At 45.7% G+C, this 26,662-nt stretch overlaps 1 protein-coding gene across 3 annotated transcripts in view; it reads right to left on the bottom strand.

Moving 5' to 3' along the window:
• MYO1H (myosin IH) overlaps nucleotides 1–26,523 on the bottom strand; it is a 30,328-nt gene extending 3,805 nt beyond the window's left edge. Inside the window, exons 1-27 of one of the 3 annotated variants that reach the window (XM_069870981.1) lie at nucleotides 26,377–26,523; nucleotides 15,746–15,904; nucleotides 14,573–14,688; nucleotides 13,856–14,054; nucleotides 13,196–13,276; nucleotides 12,422–12,601; nucleotides 11,771–11,869; nucleotides 11,318–11,431; nucleotides 10,889–10,960; nucleotides 10,204–10,323; nucleotides 9,797–9,864; nucleotides 9,389–9,494; nucleotides 8,811–8,891; nucleotides 8,070–8,161; nucleotides 7,014–7,108; nucleotides 6,737–6,783; nucleotides 6,437–6,517; nucleotides 5,857–5,962; nucleotides 5,471–5,588; nucleotides 5,082–5,195; nucleotides 4,139–4,215; nucleotides 3,586–3,654; nucleotides 3,010–3,094; nucleotides 2,264–2,423; nucleotides 1,636–1,719; nucleotides 1,074–1,167; nucleotides 189–244 (exon numbers count right to left, since the gene is read on the bottom strand). In XM_069870981.1, coding sequence (XP_069727082.1) covers nucleotides 189–244; nucleotides 1,074–1,167; nucleotides 1,636–1,719; nucleotides 2,264–2,423; nucleotides 3,010–3,094; nucleotides 3,586–3,654; nucleotides 4,139–4,215; nucleotides 5,082–5,195; nucleotides 5,471–5,588; nucleotides 5,857–5,962; nucleotides 6,437–6,517; nucleotides 6,737–6,783; nucleotides 7,014–7,108; nucleotides 8,070–8,161; nucleotides 8,811–8,891; nucleotides 9,389–9,494; nucleotides 9,797–9,864; nucleotides 10,204–10,323; nucleotides 10,889–10,960; nucleotides 11,318–11,431; nucleotides 11,771–11,869; nucleotides 12,422–12,601; nucleotides 13,196–13,276; nucleotides 13,856–14,054; nucleotides 14,573–14,688; nucleotides 15,746–15,871 — 2,640 coding nt within the window. In that variant the 5' untranslated portion in view covers nucleotides 15,872–15,904; nucleotides 26,377–26,523. Of the gene's footprint in view, nucleotides 1–188; nucleotides 245–1,073; nucleotides 1,168–1,635; nucleotides 1,720–2,263; nucleotides 2,424–3,009; nucleotides 3,095–3,585; nucleotides 3,655–4,138; nucleotides 4,216–5,081; nucleotides 5,196–5,470; nucleotides 5,589–5,856; nucleotides 5,963–6,436; nucleotides 6,518–6,736; nucleotides 6,784–7,013; nucleotides 7,109–8,069; nucleotides 8,162–8,810; nucleotides 8,892–9,388; nucleotides 9,495–9,796; nucleotides 9,865–10,203; nucleotides 10,324–10,888; nucleotides 10,961–11,317; nucleotides 11,432–11,770; nucleotides 11,870–12,421; nucleotides 12,602–13,195; nucleotides 13,277–13,855; nucleotides 14,055–14,572; nucleotides 14,689–15,745; nucleotides 15,905–17,395; nucleotides 17,511–18,277; nucleotides 18,553–26,376 lie in introns of those variants that run through there. The other 2 variants (XM_069870982.1, XM_069870983.1) reach the window with 2 other exon arrangements.
• Nucleotides 26,524–26,662: the final 139 nt, after the last annotated feature.

Genomic DNA, 26,662 nt, shown 5'->3' on the forward strand with positions numbered 1-26,662 from the left:
TTGAGACCTGCCTCCAATTTAAAAGCAAGAGAATACTCGCTATCTGCTGTTCAGTCTCTTCTGCCAAATGGGCACGGCTGCAAGACAGCCTCAGGCTTCACGATTGCCCATTCTGTGTGATCAACCAGCTCCTGGACTCCAGGGAAGCTGATTCAAGGGCTGCTGAGCTCCAGCTGTCCTCCCCTTACCTTGATCTTCTCACCGTGGATGAGCTGCAGTACTTTAGGGTTTATATCAGTCTCTTCTGAGGAGCAAACCAGAAAGACAAACTGAGCGTAGGTGACAGATGGCCACCACTCCCACCAGCAAAACACCAGAGAGCTGCGTTAATTGTCTCCATCCCATTAGTCCTTGTCCCCTTAGCAGGCTGCCTCCTAAACGTAGGGCATTTGCTTACTCCTAAACCCATTGCAGTGGTTCTTCCTGCCTGTCAAGTAACTCACGCCGAGAGCTACTGATCTTGGTTCAGGCTCTCGCGCTGAGAACCACCCAGAGCATTTTTCCTTCTGCACGGGGCTCCAGCTGAAGCTCTCTAGGAGCTTCCAGTAAGGACTCAGCATCTCTCCCACACACCACCGCTACCGCACCCTACCCAGTTTCCCACATCCCTTCCCTGCCAATGCACTGCTAGGGCTTTCCTCTCATGCCTTTTTTTTGTGCTTCACGCTATGTAGATTCTCAAGATTCACATCTCTTCTTCCAGCAGCCCCAGTCTCTTGGACTGGATCCCCACAGCTGGTGATGCTGCACTGCACCGTCCCAGCTCAGCCTGATCAGGATAGGTCCTGATCCATCCCCACCCACAGGGGAATGTGCTTGGGTTGATAGTTTTCTATCCCACAAGGGATTGCAGGTACCCCCAGTTTGAAAGCAAAGTCTGGCAAGGTTGGTCACCCTGTCAGTGTCACTTCACACAACAGGGCACAGGAAATCAAGCGATTGGGCCCAAAAGCAGGTGAATCTGCCTTTGACAATGGGATTTGCTCTTAGAAACTGAATCCATTTTGCCAAACAGAATTTTCCCGAGCAAGGAGCACGTGACCGAGTCCTTCAGGGGTTTGTTGTGTACTCACTCAGTCGGGTGTCTAGGAAAGGCTGGTTTATGCTCTGCACGTAGCCCTCCTTCTTTCCTCTGAAAACGGCGCTTGCTACCACTTTTTGCTGTAACTGTTGTGAGAAGGAACAGCCTTTAGTCCGTTTCTCCATCAGGAACATCAGCAGTTTGAGGGTAGGCACCCTCACTGCACACCATCACCCTTTCACTCCCACAACTCCACCCGACTCCCACTGCATCCCTCCCAGCATCCTTAGGTTATTCCTCTATCCCACCAAGCAAAGGAGCAGCAGGGACTGAACAGTCCTGCAGATATTTTCTTATCCATGAATCTATTCTGATTATATGAGGTGTGGTTTTAATGCCATAAGATTAAGACACACAGCAGGAAAACCGCACTGTACGTCGCAAACGCCACTGAAAACAAATGCTTGACTCCAGGCTGAGGAACGTGTGCTCAGCGAGAAGAGCAGTGGTGTGTCAGAAGGCACAGTCTGCGTTTCAGACAGTGCTCAGAGAGCAGGTATCACACATGCACAGTGGGTTTTCACTTGCACATTCGCATTCTATGTATTTGTTACCTGCACTTTCCTCTCAGCAGTGAGGCCTTGGCAGTATTTCCTCACCAGGTTCCTCATGCAGATTTTCTGTAGCATCTCAGATGTCTTGATTAAATTAAAAAAAAAAAATAGTGAAGCTGTGCAAACAGCTCCCGCTGCAGCCCTAACAAATACTTGCCTGGTGCAAGCTGGTTTTAACATCTAGTCACAACTTATTTGAGCTCCCCCAGCCCAGCACCCCACCTACACGAGAGCTTTGCTACCAGAAGAGGGTTAATGCCCAGCAGCAGCTGAAGGATGAAGAACACAAAGCGGCTGAGTCATTACTAGAGTCACTAAAAGCAGCAGCACCTGCCTTTAATATGGCTCATGAGTTCGCTTTGCTGTCACAGTGCATCTTCCTTTCTACCACTTAAAACAACAGCATCAAGCTCTCTCCCTTCCCTTGGAAACTTAAGTAGTAGCACCATTCCTCCCACTTCCATCCTCCTACAGATCCAGAGGATCTCAATATCTTCCAGAGTCTCTGTCATCATGCCTGAACAGAGGACAAGCCAACAGGAGAGCAGTGGGTTTTTTCCTACAGAAGCAAGCACGCAGGTGGCCACAGAACATCTTCACCACTCCCCAAGCCAGCAGCCACCCTCACCTCTTCGAGGATGGAAGGAGGCTGAAGCCAGGTCTTGTCCAAGACGTTTTTCGGAATGTGGTCTCTGAGCTTCATCAAGTATTTGTACTGCGCAAGCCGCACAAATTCAATGTTCTCTGGGCAAAGGGCTTTCTTTCGATTGATGAAGCCATTGATGAATCTACAGGAAATATCCAAACCAGACTTTATGTTACCTTCAGAAACCAATGGAAATGAAAGGCAGGTCACAGAAGGCACAAAATAGGCTGGCAGGTCACTAAGGCTAACTCGCTGTCACCTGGTTTACAGCAGTGGAGATCCTAAGCCATGTAATATTCTAAATATTAACTTTTTTTCCAAGTTCTGTTGACCAAACCCAGTGCTTTGGAAGTAGAAAGGAAGATCAACTCTATTTCTGATGCAGCCTTCAGAAGCTGCATTTAAAGGGAGTGGGGAGGGAGGACCATATATAAGGGAACGACAGGCACACAAAGGATTGGTTTGGAGATCCTCGGTGCCAATATAGACTGGCAGAGCAACAGAAATTTGTGCAAGCCAGAATTCATGAAGAGATGACAGGCATTTCTGATCAACCCTGTCTGGCAACTGTCCTCCTAACTACAATAATAGCTTAGAACTGGGTGGGAAGGGGGTGGTTTTGACTCGCTGTACTGTCAATACTATGCACTCATTGTCCAGAGACCATCACCAGGCTGTGAGTTGCCTCCCAAAGCCTTCCCCAACAACCACCCCACAGTGATAGTTACTTCCTTATTATCTGAACCGCCCATGTCCTCTTCTTGGCCGCCTTCCGTGCCAGCACTCCCCGCCAACATGCCTCCAGCTTGATAGCTGCAAGAATGAATCAGGTCCTCGCATTAGAACCAGAGGTCCTGTGCCATGCTATCCTTTAAACTCATACAGCACAAGTTATAAGTGGCTCTTTAGCAGCTCTTCCCATCAGCCAATCTTTACTGTAAGAAGCTGAGAACGTTTTCCTCTCCGTGGCAAGTGGTTGATTTGGCACTGCCTGCCCTGCAGAACTCCACACCAAGGCAGTGATGCACTGTACACAGCTAACAACTCATCTTAGGAAGCCTTTGAGCCTGCAGCATTATTTATCAGCCTGTTCGCTATGACAAGAGAGTTTGTTCACCCAGCAGCAGTTCCCTCATGCCCCAGGACACCCCCCAACATGCACAGCACAGGATGCTGCCCCTGGAGTCCTGCAGGGAAGCTTTGAGTGCCACCTGCAGCAGCATGGATTTGCCACCTCTCAAAGCTACAGCTCCTACTAGAAAGCACAGCCCCAAGAAGAGAGTCCTTAATTCCAGAGCCCACACCTGCTTCTCTCTTCTTCTTGTACTCTCTTTTTCCAAGGCGTCCTTTATATTTGGCTTGTAGTTTTGAAACTGGAAAAAAGAAAAAAAAAAATAATGCAGAGACATTGCTCTCATCTACAGGATCAGAGCACGCAGGAGCTCCCAGCACACAATCACCAAGGAATGAAGGCCCAGAAGTGGCCTGCGGAGGTGAGCGTGCCTTTAGGCAGCCCCAAGCATTTCTGCTTTTCAAGCAGGTACAAACAGGTAGCGCTAGGATGGTGTCCCAGTCCAAAGGGAAAGGGACTCGGAGCACCTAGGTATGGACCAACAGTTACCAGCAGGATTGAGGAGCTCTAGAGGAGATACGTATTCAGAACTCCAGCAATATCACTGGTGATTTCTCCCCTCCTGGAAAAAGATTACTAAGTTTTCCTCAGACTCTCCAGAGCCACGCAGACCGGGGGGGTCGGGTCCCACCAAGGGCATCTGCTGCATGAACCAGGAGCCCACAAGCACAGTTCACCCAGGCTCTGCTGTTTAGTCTCTACGTAGATAAGGGAGATAACCGTACCTAACAGGTGCTTTCTGAATTCAAATGCATCTTCAGTAGCAAACAGAGTCTTTGGGAACCGAATGAATATTTTGGTTCTGAAAGAGAGACCACAAAGAGCTTATTTACAGAGCGCCACCGTTTCAGCTGCCCTAACCAAGCTCAAGTCCTCCAGCTAGCTGTAATACTGCCAAGTCACATCTCCTTCCAAGATCTCTCTTCATTCGTCTGGCTGGCACATCCTGAAAGGGTGCAAAGGGCTCGGCAAAAGGCAGCAGGGAGAGGGAAAGAAGCAAGATGCCAGTTACTGCACAAGGTCCCAGATGCCCTGGAAGGCACAGTGTGGAGACCTCTGCTCTTACACAACTTGTAATTCTCAACACTGGGATCCCTGCAAGTTTTCCAGGAGCCGTGAAGCTCAAGAAAAGCCCTGCCTGGCCCCATGTCTTGCATGCAGCAGGGAGGGTGAGGTTATGATTCAGGAGTGGTTGCAAAAGGCAGTTAAAAAAAGAACCCAAGCCTAAGCCAGGCAAGGTACCTCTGACTGCCCAAACACACAGGAGACCTGGAGCTGAAGCAAGGCAGCCAATCCCCCCTAACCTACAGGTGGAAGAAACTCAGCTGGATTCTAGCTTCCAGGTGAAAAGAAAGAGGAAATTCATGCATCTGGATTTTTTATCTGCCTCCTTGCTCCTGTGTGTTGTATACCTTTGGGGTTAGGTTACTTTGGCCTGTTTTAAAGAAGTCACTAATCAGAAGCCATCAGGTTTGCAGACCCAGGCAGGTCCTCCCTGTTCACAAGGACAAGCAAGAGCCAAGCTGAAGGTATCTGCTCACACCTTTACATCTTGCAGCTCTCCAAGAAGGGCCACGTGGTTGCTTGTAGTCAGACAGGACAGAGGATCAAATATGCAAGCACCACACAGCTGAGCAGCCGGAATCACAGCCAGAGAAAGAAACTTACCGTCCTAATTTGTATTCCTCAGGCTTGTAACCAATATGCTTGATGAGCCTCTCCACACCCTCAGCTGCTGGCCCATGCCAATGTGGCCAGGTAGCTGGACAGAGGGATTTGTACCTGAAACGCCAGCAAGACATCAACACAAATGACTTGATGTTTGAGGAACCCCTTCCTGAAACACTTCCCTTCCCCAGATTCCTACTGCAGAAGATACCAAAGCAAATCAAAAGGCTACAGACAAAAGACACATACAAAGGTTATCTTTGATATAGAAGAGTCTGCTGACACCTTCCCACCTGCCATCACGGGGACTTGGCATTTAAACGAACCTTGTTCTGAAACCCTCGTGAGGGCAGGTCTGCTTGGCTAGAGGGCAAACCAGTTCCACTCACCTTTGCAGGAAGAGTTCATATTTCCTCCGATAGGCGAAGCCAGCTCGTCTCACCCGCAAGTGCTCCATCAGACCCAGGTATTTCACCTGGTGCCGGATCAGAGAATCGTCAAACTTCCCTGTAGTGAGGACACACATTCACTGGGAAATACTAGATGCGGAAGCCCACTTGCTTTCCATGTATTGGGATAAATTAGCATGGAGTCAAATCCACAGTTATCCAAGTTGATGACTTTGCTGCTACCTTAACTAAGATTGTTTATATATATAAACACACACACACACATATATATACACAGCATATATCTATGTTGTACCTATCTACAGGCTAAATCCTCCCTTACCTCACTCCTTTAGCCCAACCGTGTCTCCAGCCCAGTGCCTTACCCGGCTCCTTGTTGTCATTCGGTTTAATGCATCGGACATAAGAAGGCTCCTTGGACATCAGGATTTCTATAAGACTTGTCAGACTGTTTTTGAACTGGGTTGCAACCTAAGATGACACAGAAGGAACTTTCTTAGCTCTGGAATTCATCACCGCAGCAACTAAAATAAACTCATTCCTTGCACTCATCTTAAAACTTGAAGTGAAAGGCTGATGTATGCATTAGTACCAGAAGCTTTTCAAGCATAGTCAGCCATCAGTTAGCTGGACAGAGTGCTTAGCTGGAATATTTGAACCCCTGCCACACAGCTGGACATGCAAGGCAGCCCTTCAGAAGCCAACTACCGCGGGATGCTGGGCACAGGGCTTGTTTTAGAAGGACGTATTAATAATAACATTAAATATGTCACTTTGCTGCCTGCTGTCTCAGCAACACGACTGCTCAGCTACCAGGAAGCTAGCAGGGGTGTAACACCAGCAAGAACATCCACTGAGTTCAGGACTAAGAGCAGGATCAGAGGTTACATCAAGACTTGGGAAGCCAAGTTTATATTCAAAGTAAAGACTGAAGATGAAACTCACAGTCTCTGGTCTCCTCCTGTTGTCTAGTTCTGATAGCAAAAAGCAGTCTCTAATGATACCGTTTTTACCATTGCATAGCACCTGAAAGAGGAGAAATGAAAAGACAGTTCATTTAGCAGCTGTGACCCTTGTAAGCCTGAGCAGCACAGCCATATGGACATGAATGTGGGTGCCTAGAGAACAGTGCTAAGGGAGGAAATGCGTGCTCATTTTCCACAGAGATCAAATAAATCTTCTGCAAAAATATTTCTGCTTCAAGCAAGGTAACTTAAGAGAACAGCATCCCTTTTTTGTCCTTACCTCTTTCAGGTTTCTGTACAGTAGATCATTATTCTTCTCCAGAAATCCTGTAGAGGGAAAAAAAAAAGGTTTAATTCTTTTGCAAACTACACCCTCTAGCACAAAATCTGGGCATTTATATCCTCAAAAATCTCACTGCATTTATGTTTAAGACTTCCAAGTAGTGGTACCTTCAGAGGGCAGATATTTTGTAATTCATCTTCCTATCAGGTTATCATCTGCCACATTGGCTTAAAAGCTCAGGTAAGTTCTAGTCTGGCATTTTGCTCACACTCACCAACAGCACTATAAGTGACTTCCCCTGCGTAGTGAAGGAGGCGGAAATCCACCCAGTCAATGGATTTGCGGGTTTTCTGGTCTGCAAGCTTGCGACTGCAGGAAAAAAAAATCACCACCAAGAGAGAAAGCAGCAAACAGAGTTCCTCAGCTTGGAGAAAGTCACCTCCACCAAGAGGAGCTGTAAGACAGCTGGGAATCTGATATTTCATGGAATAGTTTGGGCTGGAACGGACCTTAAAGCTCATCCAGTTCCAAATCCCTGCCCTGGGCAGGGATGCCTTCCACTGGGTCAGGCTGCGATTTGTTCCCACTGACATGGCTCTGACCATAAAGTTATGACTCATAATCAAACTAGCATCTATTTGTCCATTCTGAACAGCCAGCAGCAGAGAATGGGAGCCAGTGACCATAAACTCCTCAAGATCCCTGCAATCCATCCATTGCCCTTGGGCAATGATCACCCTTTCCAGAAGTATTCAGATTTCTTTTGATAACTCCCATTTAAATATGTTATCATTGCCTACATGAGGAAAACAATCACCAGCTCCCTCAATTTCAAAGTGAGACAGGAGGGAGGAAGGATTGAGGTATCTTTTGCCCTAGAGCAAGAACCCAATATAAAGGCGGAATCAACATTTTCCTCTTCATACTCAAAGCTCACAGATATAAAGATGGAATTAATTATTTGTGTACTCCTCACGGCCTAGGACATTAGGCTCTTCTTCACAATATCCTCAGCTTTTCCTGGGGTCAATGGAGGACAAAGCATCTATGGCCAAAGCCACCTAATCTTTAGCCCCTAATTTTAGTGTGGGATGAAACCAGACTCAAAGACCAGCATCACGCTAGAAAAAGAGACCGGAATCCCCACCACCAACTCCCAAACAGCCCAGGTCACAGTCTACCAGCGTAGCCCATGAAAATGTTAGACAGTGGATGAGCTGCTTGATTTTCCTTAGAACAAAGCAAAAATTGTTCCCTCCCCAATATTCTGTTCTGGGTAAAAGATGGGAAAAGCTTCCTCTGTGATAGGATACAGAGCGTAAATGCATACGTCACGAAGTGGGCATGATCTCCTACTTTCTCTTCCAGCTTTTCCAAGAAGCTCAAATCAGTCGCTTCACCAGGTCGTAAGCATTCTTCATCCTGGAACAGCAGACACCAGCTCAACCGCTGCTCTGAGCGCATTAATCCCTCCTCAGTAACTTACCATACACACTCTTTATACAAAACCAAGGAGCTTGGTTACAATTAGAGATGTGTTCTACTTCCTGCAAGCAATTTCCTAGTTAAATTTAGAGCTTTGTTTATCTGTTTTCAGATAGTAAGTCACATAAGCAAATAGATGGGATAAATTGTCCTCTTAAATCTTTACAAGAGCTTGGATGTCTCGTTCAGGTGACTAAGGAGAAGTGCTCTGGTGGTCTGCAGCCTCACTGATGGCACTCAGAAGCAGCCTGGGTCCCATTCCCATTGCTGGCTATAGCCAGGTCACTGCAGGTTGCTTCTTTCTCTGCCTGTGTCTCCAGGCAAAAAGTGGAAAAAGTGGCCTCAGTCTGCCTTCTCAAGCACTCAGAGTTGCTGTGGAAGCAGAATACCTCCTTTAAAAGCCATAGCTCTCTAGCAAGCAGATCCTCTACCTTAGTCCTCTGCGCCTTTATTTACAAGGTCTATTTGACTACATTACAAATAATGCAGATCCATCACACAATTAGAGGGGAAAACGTGATTATGAACCATCACAGCAGGGCACAGGCAGGCATTTTAATTTAAGCAGCACAAAACCTGTTTTTACCAGAATGGAAATTATTCCTTTATGCTTCTGCTCAACCAGGTCACAGATGATCTTGTTGTTAAAATATGGAATTGGTTCCCACTGGAAGAGAAAAAGAAGGGAGAACAGTTTTAGAGGAAGGTCTTTTTGGACTTTTTAAGTTCTTTGGAGCTCCTATCCACCAAAGGTCAGCATGGTGAATTAGGACCAACTGAGCTGCTGGGGAAAAAGTGACAGCACAGCAATCCATCACCCCACTCCATGGTCTTCCTGCTTTCAGCAGCCTAGACTATCATCTTTTTCTCCACCTTCCTGCGTCCTACACCTTTTCAGTTCCTCATTTCCACAGGGAAATTGTCACTGCTGGCTGCTCGGGTTTTGGGGAAGGTCCTACTCCTTCATTAAATTACATAAACTAAGTCTGGGCTAAATTACTCTGCAAAAGGGTTCCAGAATGAAACCCGTGGCTATCTTGTACTTCCCACATGAACAATATAAACTGAAAAAACATAAAAAGCAGGATGCCCTCTTCATTTTTGTTAAAAATATTCAGTGTAACGGCAGTTCAGAGGAAAAAAGGAGGGGGGTAGTAACGTTACCTCTATTCCTTCCAGTTCATATTCCTCCTGCTCAGCTTTCAAGGTCATCTCAATCAACAGCTGCTGAAGCTTCTCATTGCAGTAGTTAATGCAGAACTGTTCAAAGCTTCAGAGAGGCAGCATTAGTTTATTTATTTCATGGACAGCTTTACTTCCACTTCTCCTACTGTTCTCCAGCCACACAGCTCGCTTCCACACACATCAAACCCAAACTTTCCTCCCACACCATGGTGCCAACGGCTCCAACCCAAGCAATCAGACCAAATTAACGTTGTCACCAGGGGTTCAGCTAACCCAGCACACTCAGATTTTGCAGTCACCTCTACCTTGCCTTCCTAGGTAGGACTTCAGCACGTGTCCCCCTCAGCACAAAGACAGGTTGTCCCAAGCCTCACAAATCACTGTTACCTGTTTGTGTCCAGCACTTCGAAACCATAGATATCCAGCAGGCCAATAACTGTTTTCCGAGTTGAATCCTGTTAAAGACACAATTCAAGCTTCAAGCTAGTGATTCTTCCCGGTATGTTCCATGTTGCTTCCTTCAGTTAAATTTTCAGCTTTTTCTTTGAGAGCTTTGTATCCCATGCCAGTGGAGAAGCCACTTAAAAGCAGGTAATGAACAGCTAAAACTATTTAGCGTGCCACCTTCCACACCCAACATCACAGTTTTCCAGTTCAGTGCCATGGGATGCCCCTACGTTAATTATCAAGCATCCAGGATACTTGGGGATGAGCACTGTAGGGCCTCACCAAAGAGACACCACTCAGTGTTAGGAGCACTCAGTGTCTAGGAGGACACTAGACAAGAAACCAACCTTGTTGGCTAGGGAGCCATTAATTTTGTTGACTAGCCAAGTGAAAGTTCGCCCGTAAATTGCCTTTGCTACTGCATCGCGAGCATAGAATGCCAGATCCACGTTCAATGGGCTCAGGACCTAAAAAAAATACATAAAGATATGCCAGAGATGAATAATACAGAATTCAGAGCAAGCTTTGGCAAAGCCAGTTTTATTTACCATCAGCATTACTTCAGGCTGGTGTTTGGTCACATGCCTGCAGGATTGTGAGACTACATTTCAAAAGTACCAATTTAGACAAGTGGGAAGAAGTATTCTAACTTCCTTGTAGTTTTAGTTTATTAAACTTGGTACAAAATGCTCCAAGAATAGTTTTTACCCGTGCTTTTCTCCGTTTATGCAGTGCTGTTCCCTAGGAAGCTCTCTAGGGACTGAACAAAAGGGAATTGTTTGGCTCAAATACAGCACTACCCGAGTCCCTTTTTAGCAGCTACTACCTTGTCAGCAGTAAAACTCTAATACTGGGAATATATTTTAGTCTAACATCTCAGGCTAGAGGAGGATGGTGATACAGAGGAGGAGCCAGCCAGCGAGGGTGATCTGGTTTTGCTGTAACGCTGCTAAAAGCGGAGCTCCTCATCTGTCACCACCACCAGGCTGGGTGGCACCCAGCTGCCTAGGGTGACAAAGGACTGCTCGATACCTCTTCAGATCTGGCTTCGATCTTCCGATGGGTGAGAGCTTCCTGCAGGATGGACAAGTGCACACCCAGCAGCTGCAGAAAAAGGAACACTTGCACTCAGAGTCCAGCTAGCAGACTGTTTAAATAGGTAGCATTGTGTGGTCAGTAGGGCATAGTCCCCCAGTCCATTCCCATTCACACCAGGGTATGCAAGCCTGGGTAGATCTCACCTATACTTATCTCTGAGGAACAATAAGTAAGGAAGTTTCAGAGATGTGCCACAGAGAAAAGGGGTCCTACAATTTAAGACAGCTTATAACAAAGAGCTGGGTATTTATATATAAATCCTGCTTTTAGAAACAGATGTTTTTGTCCTTAAGAAGAAAACACAGCAACGTTAAGGCTTTCTTCACACCATCTATAGCATTTATGCTGTCTCAGAAGAGATACCTTTGAAATCCATTTGATCTGTGTGCCATCACGAATGATGGCATGCCCATTGCTATCTTCTTCAAACTGAATGTTCCCGAGGTGCAGGACACTGGCAACAATTCCAAAGAGATGCTAATAATGAGAGAGACACCATCAGAAAACGGGTTCCCACAGCTCCAGGAGACAGCACTAATCTTTCCTGTGCACGCTGATAAATGTAATGCTGGCTAGGCTGAAGGAGGCAAGCCAGCCAACCTGCTCCAGAGAGATGCTACCACCAGTTGCCATTGTGCTGTACCAAGCGATAGAGCTCTTCACCCACCTCTCCCTCAATCACCCCAGAATGATGTGCTACCCCATCCTTAACACCTCACCCGAGCGAGACTGCTTCCATCACTGTGAAGGGAAGACAACAGTGCTCTCCTTACTTAACTTCCCTGCGGTAGGCTCAGTCCCGTTTAATATGCATACCTCTAAATCTTTTTCAGTAAAGTCAATAATAGAGAAAGCTTTGCGGACTATTTTCCAGTCATTCTTGTCATTAATAGAGAAGACTTTGGCACATCGACCCTATACAGTAAAAGAAAGATGAGTTAGTACAATTCATCAGCAAAGCTTATTATCAGCAACAAACAGAGCTTGTTAGTGGGCACATCACTTTCATTCCCAGGTTCCTCCTCCAGAGGCAGCCTGCACCTGGCTAGCCATTCTGCACACATACAACCAGGGGCGATTCACCAGGATTCTTGCTAATCGTTTTTTTAAACTCTTATGGCTTTGCTGTCACTGGGTCACCTTGCCCAAGAGTTTTTTTCTGCCCTCACAACCATTATCAGCTGATCCAATAAGAGATATTATCCCTTATAAGCCACTCATCACGTGCACCCTTAGCTGTTTGCAGCTGGAACAGTTCCTGCTACAAAAGCACCAGGGGCAGAACAGCGTTTGATGGCCTCATGGCAAACATTTGCGAACAAACTGCCTGTGAGTTTTGCTATAACAGGACACACAGCAGGTTTCTCTTAGCAGCTCAGCAGCATACCGAGTGCGTGAGGAAAAAAGCTGCATTTGCCATGCCTGCAATTCCTGATGCAAGACACAGAGAGGTACAAGCTCACTGACCTGGATGAGATATGCGTATTTTTGGGGGTTGCGCTCCAGCCCGAGCCAGCAAAGAAGATCCTTGTCTCCACCCTCTAATAGCTGGTAGAAAATATGGAAATTCCTCTCTCCGTGGTTTTGGTGGACAACTCGGGATTTCTCAATTAGGTAACTGAGGATGTGCCCTCCTACTGGAGCTCCCTGGCAGAAGAAAGCAGACCAACACCAACAGATAGAACCGACATCATCGTGACAGCTGCTCTCCCACACCTCGGGACAATCACAGAATGGTTTGGCTTGGAAGGGACCTCAAAGCCCATCCAGTCCCATCCCCCTGCCACGGGCAGGGACACCTCCCACTGGATAAGGGACTCCAATTCCCATCCAACCTGGCTTTGAACCCCTCCAGGGATGGGGCAGCCACCCCTGCTCTGGGCAAGGAACAGTGGTGGGAGAAGCCAGTTTCTGCTGTTACTTATCTGCCATCTTGTGTTTAAGAGCTGGTAGCCAACAACAATTCAAGCTGTATCGAAAGAGTTTGCTGTCCTTCCAGAGCAACTTGTGCTTTACAACAATTTATATTAGCTTTCTACTGAGCACTGGCAGTATTACCAGTAATATAGGAAGCTTTCAAGATGTAGAACCAGTCACTTTACTCATGAAATGCAGCGCCTGTAAAAATAGGGTCAGAAATCTGCAGTGTAAGTCTTAATAAATGCTGTGCTGCCTGGTAAGCATCCAAGAGGTTTGCTGATACAGCTTGTTTTAATAGCGGTCCATTACGTTTGTTCTCACCTTAAAATCAAATTGGATATCCATATATTTCCCAAATCTACTCGAGTTGTCATTACGCAGAGTTTTTGCATTTCCAAAAGCCTGTGGATAAATCGATAGTAGGATTAGAAGTGACTTAATCCGAGAGCCTGACGCCCGTGGCAGGGCAAAGCTGCAGAAATAGAGCTACTGCAGCAGCTGAGTTCTGCTGCTGAATTTAGAGCGATTACAGAAGTACAAACTTGGTGGACTTGCCAGTGCTGGGTTTATGGCTGGACTCGATGATCTTAAGGGTCTTTTACAATTTTAATTATTCTATGATTCTAAACTAATGTATTTTCCTAACTTTAGTGTGAAGCTTAACAATTTATCACTTTTTCTGCAGCCACAGGGAACTGTTGGATGCTGCACACTTTTTGTACTCCCAGGTTTCAGCTATCCTGCACTACAAAATATAAGTTTAAATTCCTAAATATGGAGTGATATTAAATTCTAAGAATGCTTTCAGAGTTGTGCTGCCATGAGGCCAAACATGTTATTTATGTGACATATTCAAGCACAAAACCATGTAAAGCAGGAAGCCATTCCTGGGTGCAAGTGTGTAGACTTGCATTTAAGCCTTATGACATGAATCCATCAACACCAACTCTTCTGCATTTTGTACCTTTATTTAGTTCCTACCTCCAGAACAGGATTAGAAAGTAGCAGACGATCACGGACGATCTGCAGCTGGTCTGTAGTTGGACAGGTTACTGCATAATACTGCAAGATCTTCTTGGATGCTTCTGTCTTCCCAGCTCCGCTCTCCCCAGAGATGAGGATGAAGTGGTTGTTGTACTCGTTGCACATCACCCGGTAGGCATTGTCAGCTATGGCATATCTGAACAAGGATCACAGGAAGCATTCAGAGGAGAAGCACCCTTTAGGGATGACAGCGGGAGGCAGAGATTTCAGAAATTCAGGTTTCTCCCCCTGGGAATTCCAAGTGGAGGCTGTGTGTGAGCACTGTGCTAGCCCTGGGGTTGCCTGTACCATCACGGAGCCTCAGAGGGTAAGACAAGGTGATCAGAGGACTTGGGACAACTTAAGAGATGTTGAATTGCAGATGGACACAGCCAGTCAGTGGTCCAACTAGACGATGTGTAATGAGGACATTGAGCACTAGTCTGGACAGTTCTCTCCAAAGATAACCCTTCCCCTACAGTTTCCAGCACTGTTTCTACAATTCCTCCCTCTCTCCACCATCCTTTTTATTCTCACAGAGGCAAAACACCTACACAAAGGTAAGAATATCAGCCTTCATCAGACCTAGTGACTGTGGATACAGAACCTTGTTGTTCGTACAGAGAAAACCCAATTTTTCTTAATATAAATTGAAATCCTAAGGGTTCTACTTACAGATGTGGTGGCAGTTCAAAAAAGTTAACTCCTCGATAAAGCTGCATCTGCGTCACTGTGTAGATATCCAGCTCTTTGTAAGGGTTGACAGACACAAGAAGGGTACCGATATACGTCTGCAGGGAGAAAGAATGCATGCAGGTGGGGAACCTGTTCCATCATGAAGAATGATGGCTCCCAAAAGAGGAGTCAAGTACACCAGGACAGTATGCAAGAACAACTGGAAAAGATCATAGAACAACTGGAAAAGATCATAGAACAACTGGAAAAGATCATAGAACAACTGGAAAAGATCATAGAACAACTGGAAAAGATCACCAAACTTCTTCCTAAAGCAACCTGCTTCAGAGCAGCATTGAACAATGAAAGCAAAACCTTGGAGCCTTGCATCTTATGCAAAAGGTTTTGATATCTCATGATGCTTATGAGATTTTTTTCCCTACTTAAAGTTAACGTCAGAATATATTTACTGTCCCAGCTCCGTTTCACAAAAACCTTTGGAAATGATCATTTTCTGCTGTGAACAAAAGCCAAATAGGATGTTCATTCCAGAGACAGCAGTTGGACTGAGATGGTGCTTTCTTGACTACAAATGCTGTACAAATAACGTATTCCAGGGCACGTTATATTTTGGCTTATTTATATACATTTTTAGCCCATCAAAATGATGCATTTAGCTTCTGCACTCTCTTTCAAATCTTTTCTTTAATGCTATAACAACACCAGTCCTCATTTGACACAACACACGCTTAGACTATCTAAACCTGCCACTGCTAGAAGCCAACGTATGACGTAGGGGCAGCTGAAAAGCCAGACGTGGCTATGAAGCCTTCTCAGCTTGCACTGTGAAGTACTCAGCACTTCTCAGACAAGGCAGATACCATGTTCAGCGCTGCCTCGTCTTCAAAGATAGAGTTTCACTTTCTCTTTCCCATACTATTTATTGCATATTGTTTGAAACTTTGTAAGGCAATTCTGAGCACGCCAAGACAATTATTTTCATTAGCGAAAGTAGACAGACTACTGGGGGATCGTACTGCTGGGTGCTGCTAGCATCTAAGGAGGTTTATTGCTAGGTACACACATAGCTCTTATTCCTAGATCTGACTGGTAAATGCACACTTTTCATTTCATCTGCCGCAGGCTACATGAATTCACATGATCAGCACTTACATAGATGAGGTTCTCTTGGTATCGCTTGCGAAGGTTGCTCAGGAAAGCATTCTCGCTGGTGTGGGAGTCTAGAAGCACAAAGTCCTGCACCCCGACTCTGTCCCGAGCTATCAGAGCCCCTTCCATGATTTCATCAGTGTTGTCTTCCACTTCTTCTTTCTACAAGACAAAGTTTTATTCAAACAGATTTATGAGAGCAGGTAGGGACTCTGAGGGTCAGCTAAGTCCCTCCCCAGACCCCCAGGGACAAATCAATCTTGCACAGGTGATGCCAGGAGATTATTTTCCTTTTCTAAAGATGGCAATTTCACACCAGTTGAGTTTGCACTCCAGCTTCTTTACAGTCAAGAGACTCACTAGTGTGATGTGAGAGGAGGACCAACATCTCCAGGCAGCCCTCACTAACATAAGAGTTATTTGAGGCACAACTAACTCCAAAGACACAGTTACGATCTAAGACACTTCATTAACTCAGTCTAGAGAAAGCAGTTGCAAGCACCAAGCTGGAAGATAATGGTGGAAGATACCAGACAAATTGTTCATTTCTAACACCATTTGCTACTACTTTAGAGAGACATCACTATGAAAATGGAGAATCTCCAGAAAAGGCTGCACTGGACTTGACCTTTAGGAAAAACAGGTTAATCCTACAACACTACTCCACACAAGACTGCTTCAGTATTCCATGAGCAGCCTGAAGTCAGCTCTCCCAGTTGGGCAGCAGATGTCTCCACACGCCAGCGAGAGACATGGGCAGAGAGTAGCAAGGCCCCCAGGCTGATAAAACTCATGAGACAACTATTTGGAGGAGTGGTTAAACCTTTACTAGGGCATCCTCCACCTCTTGCTAAAAAGGCTGAAAGATGCAAAAAGGATGTCACTGACAAAACGTGATTCTCTTGCACCCTCCCCTTTCTGTTCTGTACCACAGCAGCTGATTTGATATTGGAAATACTGCCAATGCTCCAAGCTCTTGTTTCCCAGGCTATAAGCATAAACTGTATGTTTCCTATTTAACTACAACAAGCTGATAGTTCCATGCTAGCAAATAGGCAAACAGGATATTCTTTATCCCACAGTCCTGAAACCCACCTTCCTCTACAGGTACCCTGGAGCAGGCCAAACAGAATTTAAACTGAACACTTAAAACTAAAGTGGTACAGAGCTCAAACCATACCACAATCTGAACTATTTCCCCCTATTTTCACCCCAAACAGTTTTTAGGCATTTTTTCCCCTCCAGCTGGGTTGTAGCAGAGTGGTTGCCTGACAAGAGTAGAGTTTGTCCTTTTACTGGAAAGACAAACTGTACACAGCTTAAGGTGGCTCTGTCCTTCTGAGACAGCACTCAGGACAAGAGACTTTCACCTTCTCTCCAAGCCAGGAAGCATGAAAGGATAAGCTCGACACCCCAGTGGCCATCTACCTGATCAGGTTTCCTTAACCCAATTCTCTCACTCGTATGTTAATGGGTTAAGTGACACTGTTCCCCATTAGACAAAAATCCCAAACTCTTTCCTGGACCACTTTGTGCTCAGATTTGCTCAGTGTTCCGCTGCTGCTGGGGTCAGGCAGCAATATTATCACAGCATCATTTACTACCCTGTCCCCCACCCCATTTCTAGAAGTTTACTGGCAGTTTCATGCTTACCTGGTATCACCATCACTAAGAGACACCTCCCCAGTGCACATTACTGCAGCAAGACACTGCCCTTTCTAAAGGATTATTTTCCTTTCCTCATCACTTAGGAGCCAGGAGATTTCTTTCTTGCCTGCTTAGACGCAAGCTCTATCAGAAAATCTCTCCCTCTCTACAATGAGGGCTGTTTCTTTTCCCACAGGGATTTGTCTGTCAACATTGAAAACTAAAAGGAACTGCAATGGGTCACAACACAAATACATGAGATGCGCAGCTCTTGAAAAAAGGCTAAATAAGGTCAGAAGCAACTGACCAGTTTGTTTGACGAAGTTTGTATTGGTTTGTAACATACAAACAAGACCTGGCAAGGAACAGTTAGAAAACAACTTCTTTTTTTGCAAAGTTATTATTTATCTTTGCCAGAGGCTCAGAACTTTTCAACAGGCTCCAAAGTTAATTGTTGCCTTTTCGTTTGTTTAACACCATAGAACAGGAGAGATTAATGTATGGGGAGGAGATGGAACAGTGGTGATGCCACTGCTGTTTCAGGAGCACTAGAAAAACCCAACCCATGCTATCCATGCAAATACAGAGGAGAGAGGAGAGCCTCAGGTGGCCACCACCTCACTCAGCGTATCTTTCAAGTCACCTCTTACCCACCTGGTCAGGCAAGAACCCTAATCTACAGCAAAATGCCATGCAAGCCACCAGACTTCAGGTTTATTAGGACCACCCACAAGGCCACCAATTCCCACCACAGAATCCAAAAAGCCTTCTCAGGCATCTGCCACGCTCCCCTCCAAAACATCCCAACCTGCCAGAGATGCTGGATTTCCATACCACCTCTCTCTAAATCCAGAAGTGTTTGTATTTCACACGTGCCTCCTCCTTTACCTGCTTCCCTCCCGCTGCAGCGTGCCATCTCCCGTCAGCTCCTCCAACCCGAGCTTCTTCTAGAAAGAGTTAACAGGGCTGAAGTTAGGGCCCGCTGACACCAAGTATCATGTGTCCGGCTGTTTGCTCTCCTCTCTCCTTCGGCAGGGATGCTCACATCCTCCTTGTTTAATGAATTATCTAACACCCTGTCAGCACTCAGGCTGTGATGGGGTTTATGCCAGCAGCACGGCTTGATGAGATTTCGAGATGCCACCAAAAGAGCAGAGTCTGACTTTGAAGATGAAGCAACGGACTCTAACCTTTCTGATGGGTTATTTAAGCAAATCCAGGCACAAAATATACCCACCCCCCGAAACAGGCTTCTCATCCCTTTCCCGTGGCTTTGCTTCCCACTAGAGGTCACTGCAAAACTCATTTTAATTTGCAGATTTACATATCCACGGATTATCCCTTTTTTTCCTTCCCATACACAACAAGAGTTTCTTCCCCAAAAAGCAACTTCTCGGGTTGGACTCCGACTGCTGCCAACTCCCAAACGATGTCAGCTCTTTCCCCTCCTCTGCCCAGCTGTCAAAGACAACAACAACAAATATTTTCCCATGATTGCTGCTCTGCATAAACAATTGTCAAGAGATTAAGTCCCCTCCGTTTGGGCAGCCGGTGATCCATGAGCAGCAGCAAGTGACCTCTCGGTTCTGTTCGACCATCCTCCAGATCATTCTTTCAATCCTGTATAGAGCTCTGGATTTAAGAAGCTTCACAGCCAAGTCCAGGTGTTCTCCTAGAGGGACTTGTAGGGAGATCAGAGTCTACAGAAGTGGAAGAACCCTTCCTGCATCTCAAAATATCTTCGTCTGGTCTTACAGCAAAGTTAAGAAGTTAAGGTATCTTACCTCGAGGCTGAGAGTCATAGAGAAAAACTGTACAATCTGGGAAGCTGAGTTGGGGCATTTCTGGCTTATCCTCAGCTCATAAACACTGATTATGAACAAGGACATTCAAGAATTAAAATAGAAAACCTCGGTAATTTATATTTCGATAGAGAAGTGGGAAGAAATGCCAAGGTAACAGATTATTTAGAACCATGTTTCCTACCAGAATCAATTTCTGGTAACAGAAAGTTAATTCTTACCAACTACCTACGACTTCTTCCCACCTCCTCCCCAAACTCAGAGCTTTATCAAACGCTGGACACTGTGATCCTAAAGCCCAGTCGAGTCTATTTGTTCAGCTCGCTCTCCAGCTGGCATCCTTGGAAATCTGCTGTGATACCAAACATTTATGACCCTTTTCCTCTCCTTTTTTTGTTGTTACAACCCCAAGATGTAAGCAAGTAAAACTCGTGCGTGGTAAACAGACATTTCTGAGCCATCTTTAAAACAGAAATGAGACTTATCATGGACAGGAGAGTGCCAGGCTTGCTCAGGACAGATGGGCTTAGGGCAACACTGCTAACACAGATTCCTTTAGAAACGTCAGAGCTCTGTTTTGGCAATACTCATTTACTGCAAGAGGCAGTGCTCCTTGACCCAGTCCTGCACCCCTTGTGCGCAACAGGAATTTGCTCATTAAGAGCCCTGAAAACTGGACGGCAGCACTGCGAGGATTATAACAAGGAAAGCCCTTGGGCTCTGCCCCGCCTTGCATCTGAGGCTCTCAAGAGAAGTGGGCCACAAGCGCAGTGACAGAGCTCGACCATAAAAAGCGGTAAAGAAAGATGTTCTGCAAGAGCCTGCCTGGCAAGGTCAGCAGGGGAGCAAGGACAGGTCTCAGCAAGGCTGTCTCTTCCTTCAACTCTGGCAGTGACCTCAAGGTCAAGATTACAGCAGGGTGGCTGGAAGGGCTACAAGCAGCTGCCTGCACAGAATCTGCTCCAGGAGGAGCCAGGATCCCATCCCTGTTTTCCTAAAGACAACTCAGGTTCATTGACCACCAGAGAACTGGTCCTGCTGTCTGCTTGGCAATAGGACTGGGAGCAAAATGCCCCTGTCCAAGAGCCATGGCAAACCCTGAGCAACAGGGAAATACTTTCCTCCTGCTGTGGGAACTTTGGCGCGGCTCGTAAGAATTAATCTGTTCAGGGTAATTTCCAGTTAAACTAGAGCCACGCATAAAATGGATTAAAGCATGCCAGATCTCCATCAAGGGACCGAGTTGGCAGCAAAGCCAACAAAAAGATGAGATGATTTTTAGACATTTCAGTAAGACTGGCCCCTAAATCTCTGGAAACCTCTTCACATCTATAATGAACCAAGATGCTAGGAATTGACCGTGCTTGGAAAGGCGGCAGCGCTGCGGAAAAGCGATGCCTTGGGTCTGGACCGAGGAACTCGGGCTGCCTGGCACTACTGTACGAGCTCTGCAAGGCAACGGAATTCATAATTACAATTATAGTGTGGAAAAATTTACACATTGTAACCTAATTTCTTTTCAAAAGAATACAGAATAAGAGGGTTTTAAGGTTAATCAACAGCCTAGGGAAACGCCAACAGTTCTTAAGGCCTCTTGTCTGTCTCCAGGGCATAGTCTGCTATAGACTTGTTAAAGGGTGACTGTCTGTCTTTCTCAATAGAGGAGAGGTCGAGGTGAACCACTTCACTTTCATAAATCAAAAGAAAGAAAAAAAGTGGGAAAATCTCCAGAGTTCAAACATTTCTTTAAAACCCAAACTTTAAATACTAAATGGGCTTCATGGCTGCCATTTTGAAAAACATTAGTTTGCCAAAGGGCCCTTTTGATTTCTATTTGAAATGCGAGCGCTCACAGATAATCCATTGAGAATCAAACCCCTACAAAAGGCTGCCTGAAACAATCGCGGCGCTGGTGAAGGACAACATTTTTGTGCCCAAAATACAACATTTTAATGCGCTACAATCCATTACACATATATTCCTACATTTCCTTTCAGTAATTATTCATTAGAAAACATTTAACGTCACTGCAGATTTCACACTGGGCAGTCTGCACACAAAGGAGAAGAGTTGGCCCATTTATAAGGGGCTGAGGCCGCCTTTTCTCATCCGAGAAACTCCAAGGCGGTGGGGGCTGCCGGACACAACGGGCAGGCTAAATTGTGCGGTTAACGGTCAAAGCCCCCCTGCCTACTTTGACACTCATTTAAAGATGACGGGGAACAATAGAGATTTGTTCTTAGCAACTCTTTCTTGTTACGCGGGGTCTACATCGGCTGTGCCGGGCGGTTCAAGGCAAGAAACCGGTGCTGATGTTCGGTTCCACCTGCCATCGCTGGCCCTGCTCGCTCCTCTTCCCCCACTTTCCCTTTCCCCACTTTAACACAATGAGACAGGTAAAGAATATCATTAAAAAGAGTCCCATTCAGCGCGTCAACTTTAATAAAACAATTGCCTGTCAGGTTAATATGAGCAGCTCAAATTTTGGGTTAGTGCCAGCAGTCTTGCTCTTCTGATCCAGGTTAGTGAAACCAGCCCTTCTTGCCTCAAAATTCCTAGTACGCCTCCAGGATTCCCAGTTTGCCCCAGTGCTCCCAGGTTACAGTGCTGTCAGCAGGCACCAATGCATTTAGGCACCCAACCTAAAGTATACAACAATTCTTTATAACCCTAGAATTGAAAAACCACAACAACTACTAGGAAAGATCCTTTGGCTTTATCAGCTTGCTTTGCCCTCAGCAGAGAAGCTGCCCAAAACTCTGCTTTTGCAGAGTTTTGCACCTCCAACTCGCTAGTTTGATGAGCGAGGAAAGCAACAGCAATCGCACCTCACTGGGGAAATTTAAGACTATAAAAATCAAGCAACAAATCCTGTCAAAAGAGACCAGAGACACTGACTGCCTGCTCTTGCTCTCAGTCATTCCTTGAGATACAAATGCCAGAGTTCTCTTCAGCACCAACACACTTAGATCGACTGCTGCTGGATCAGATGCAACTCCTTAATGAACGCTGGATATTTATCAATTGCAGAACAGGACATCTTATTGGGAAGCAGAAATAACTGATAAGATCCATAACACGTATTCCCTAGCCAACAGGATGCTGAATGTTAGTTTTCCAGCTGGAAATCCCAAGTTAAAGTTTCTGGAAATGAGAGTAGATTTATTCAACTTCTAGCAAAGAGAAGGACAGCCTTTGATTGTCTGAGAGTCCACGCATTACAGGGTGAGCAGCATAAAATGGTAAGTTCATGTATTCAAAAGTCTTGCAGATGAACAGAAAGAGACACCTTGCTAAGATGCCTTCTGTCTAGGTCAGAGCACAGCTCCTGGACACAGCAAGAAGGCCACAGATAAAACAAATGTTGGTACCACGTCTCCATAGAAGCGTTCCCACACAAACCCAGAGGATGAAATCCTTCAGACAGCAGAAAGCCAAGAGAAACTGGCCTGTGTAATCGCTGCTCTTGAGGAAGCGACAAGTCAGTGTCGGAACCAAAAGCAGATAAGACAAATGATGCCTGGGACAACAAATTGCTGTCCAAAGCAAGATTACAACTCAGGCTCCCATATCAAAAGCCAATCTTTATCTCTGCACCAGAGCTCCCAGAAATCAAGGACTGCTTAGATTGCAACTACAAAACAGTAACTTGCAGCGGCTGCAACACAAGGTCTAATTCACATGAATTACAGCAAAGGTCACCCAACCACTCATGTTAATTTAGAACGTGTGCTTGCTCTGGGCCTGGTTTGTCAGGCTTGAAGTAGCATCAGATGCCAAGGCTGCAGTTTTGTACGCAGGTAGGAGGAACTCAGAGGGCACATCTGAAGGGGCTGTGAGCACAGACTTGTCACCTTGGTGCAAATTTACTGGCAAGTGTAATATTTCAACAGAGCCTGGAGAAGCAGCCACAACAGAGCAGGGAACGTTCTCGGGAATGAATAGCAAACCTTCAAACTGATGCAGAAAACATCTTTATCACACCTTCCATATTAGTTTGGCACTCCTGGACCCCCTCGCACACAAAGCACTTCACTAACAAGCATTTGAATTCAGAGATCGAGCATGAAGACATCAACAATAGGTCACTCACTTGCTTCATTCTGGAAACCACTACCTGAAGCTACAGCAGAGCCTTTTGTGCCCCACCAACCAACCAGCCTGACCGAGGGGTTAACAGACCAGCAGTGCTTTGCAGGGAACAGTTCTTATGAGAATGAGACTTAATGCAGAAGGAATTTATGTGAAAATAAGATGTTGTCGCCAGAGGACATCCCTTTACTACTCTCGCAATACTTTACAGTGCACAAGGTGGTTATTAAGGATCTGGTCACAGTACCCAGGAGGAGCTTCCATCGCTGCCTGCAGCTCTGAAAGCGAGAGAAAAGGTGAGCACTCCAACTTGTTACAGAGGTGGGGACAGGGAAAAAGGATAAGGAAGAAGCACAGTGATCCCCTCAAGCACTCAAGTTATTTTTACTCCATAGCAAGTGCAAATGCAGTGGTGGTGACCTGCAGCATTCTGCCTGCGGCAGGACCCACCCATCAGGGTTACCAAACAGCTGTTATCCTGGTTTGGATTTTCAGCTAAACTTCAAGGCTCCTCAAGCAGTTGTGTACAAGTTACCAGGGGTTCTGGTGTACATATTGCAAGCCCCCTACTCCACTGATGGTAAAAAAAACATCCCTCTCTGCTCCAAGCGTGTAAAAGTCAGCTCCTTCCCTCCTCCTGCTCACATCATTCTCTCCAGAACACCCCAGAAACAGTTCTACCTCTTTTCCTTTGAAAAAGAAGAAAATCGTTGCCATCCACAACCTGAAAGTCAGGCACCAGTTTGCCAAGAGAGTCACTCCTCCTCATTTAGCCAGAAATGCTTGTTTTAAAAAGTACGTTGGCATAAAAACCTTACAAAGAGCTCTGGACTTACCCCCACTGCTCCCATACTGCTACAAAAAAGTAGCCTACAGCAAACCAAGCAGGAAAGAAAAAGAAACAACATACCCCCTTACACCTTCTGAAGCACAAACCTGCTCGCTCTGAGCATGGTACGTATATAGAACTGATTTCTTGCCAGAGCAGAGCAGGCTGGAGGCAGAGGCAACTCAGCTGTTTGCTCTTAACAGCTAAAAGGCTGACACAGGGAAACGTAATTATCTGAAATAAGGAAAACCTGTTAAAAACAGGTGAAATAGGTAAGTGAAGAGGCATGTTTTAAAGGAAGGGCAAAGTATTTATCACCTTTCCTTTGAAGAGTTTCATACAACGGCACAAGTAACTTTATACGTTATCTTGTTTTTTTATACCTAGAGCTGGATTTTATTTGAGGAAGTAGCAATAACTACAATGATTTAAGAGTCAATGCTTTACATGTAACAAAGAAGGAGCCTGAGAAAAAGAATGTTTTGCCTTTACAAACTGTGTTTGCTGTAAGAACTCCTCCCAGAGGACTATTTATAGTGAATCAGAATTATTCCAGCACTTGGACTGGGTATTCCCTTTCTGGTAGGTGATAACCAAAGAGAGGATGTGGAGGAAAATCAGCATTAGTAGGGAGAAAGCCATCCGTCTGTTCACATTTAGAGCTCTGTGCAGTGCTCGGCTGTCCTGGCCTCAGAGGGAACGATGACAATTAGGGCAGTAATGAACGTGCTCAGCCCATTTGCTGTAATTCTGTCTGGTGTCATTAATACAGTAAACAACTTGATAGGGAGTCCTGTCCAAGGGTGAAAATAAAGGCCGTGCCAAACCCAAACCATATGTAAGCTGCTGTTTGCTTCTCAGCAGCTCGCGCTGTAGATAATGTTTTCTTTGTTTTGCCTTTCATTATGTTTGTAAAATCTCCATTTCCATGGCAGGTGGCCACGTCCCCCCCTGCTCCCCAAAGAGCCCTCGTTGCCCGAGCCCAGCGCTCGCTGCTGCCAGACAGGGAGGAAAGAAAACTTAGTTTTGAGCAGAAGAAATTCTTCCACACCTTGCAGCTCTTTTGCAAATCCAGAATTCAATGCTTAGCTAATAGGAGGATGTTGCTCCCGTCCCTGGCATATTAATAAACTGTGCCAGGAGCAAGGAGCCGGTGGCATGCTAAGAGGGCTCGAGGACATCCCAGCACCATCCCAGCACTGGGGCTCCAGCGCTGGTGAAACACAAGCGAGGATACACAAAGTAATCTGAGGAATTACTGGATCCTATAATATGGATCCTATTAGCATTACTGTGCTGATTTTATGGTCTTTAAAGCTGACCTTCCAAAGGACAAATTGAGAAGAAGCAGAGTAATGCTGCTTTAGGTTTTGGGAAATGGAAAATGCAGGTCCCAGTTAGTTTTCTCTAAGAGGGTGAATAAAGAAGGAGCAGGTTTAACATCAGCAGGGCCAAAGAAGCTGCACAGAATTATCTGACAGGAGCAAATACATTTTCCTTTGAGCATTTGGGTTTGGTTTTTTTTCTAACAGCTGTAAATTATGACAAATATCTGTCTCATAGTATAACAGTGGCAAGGAAAACTTCCACAGCAAATTTGCAAAAGCCCCCAGCTACCAAAAGCTGTTAATAAGCCTGGATCTCTCAAACAAATACACATTAAAGGAAAACGTAAGGCTTTTTTTAATTGGATAAAATTAAATATGGGTTTTTCTCCTGAGGAAGAATCCTTTCTGAGCCGTCTTCAGCTATTATTCCCTCATTCCTACATCAGTTTAAAGACTCAAGAGCAAGGTACCTATTGCATCCCATCAGCTATTCTTATATTTATGGTTAAGTTTGGAGCAGGTGCTGCACTGTCTCTGATTCAGCTAGACCATGCACTATCGAGTAGCAACATTGAAAACTGCATGCAAAGTAAAAGCCCTTCAGTGTTGCAATAAGCAAAACTTCAACAGGATCGTTACGCAGCCAGACACCCACATCATCCCTGAGCTCAGCAGCCAGCACTTCAGCTCACTAACATACATCCCTTTGTCTCCCTCTTCGGTACTATAACACATCAGAGCACAACCACTATAGCTTCCTTTCACTCTGTCTTCTCACCAGACATAAGATGTGGAAGGAATTAATTATGGCTAATTAAAAATTAAATCCTCCATCTTGCCTTTGGTCGCTGTATTTCTCTCTGACTCTGAACAGGCAGCTCAAATGCTCTATTACGTTCTGCCTTTGTCACCTTTTATTCAGAATAATTTGCTTACTTCTCTTTGGCTTCGGCATCAAGCTCTCTCATCTGGTCCTTGCGGAGCCAGCTGCAGAGCTCCAATCCTGCTCCCACCTCTGCTCCGAGCTGCTGCTGCTGCTGCTCCCAGCTGAGCACCTTTGCTTCAACACCTCTCCCCAGCGACTCCGTGTCACTCCTTACTTCAACCCCCTCAGCCAGCAAGGGCCTCCCTCTCCTTATGTGCCAAGCTGGCTCTCTCCAGCCCAATCACTCCAAGGAGAAGCTTTCCAACCGCGGTTCCTCTTCAGACACGATCCCTGCTG

This window comes from Phaenicophaeus curvirostris, chromosome 17 (genome assembly GCF_032191515.1).
Source record: "Phaenicophaeus curvirostris isolate KB17595 chromosome 17, BPBGC_Pcur_1.0, whole genome shotgun sequence".
NCBI lineage: Eukaryota > Metazoa > Chordata > Aves > Cuculiformes > Cuculidae > Phaenicophaeus > Phaenicophaeus curvirostris.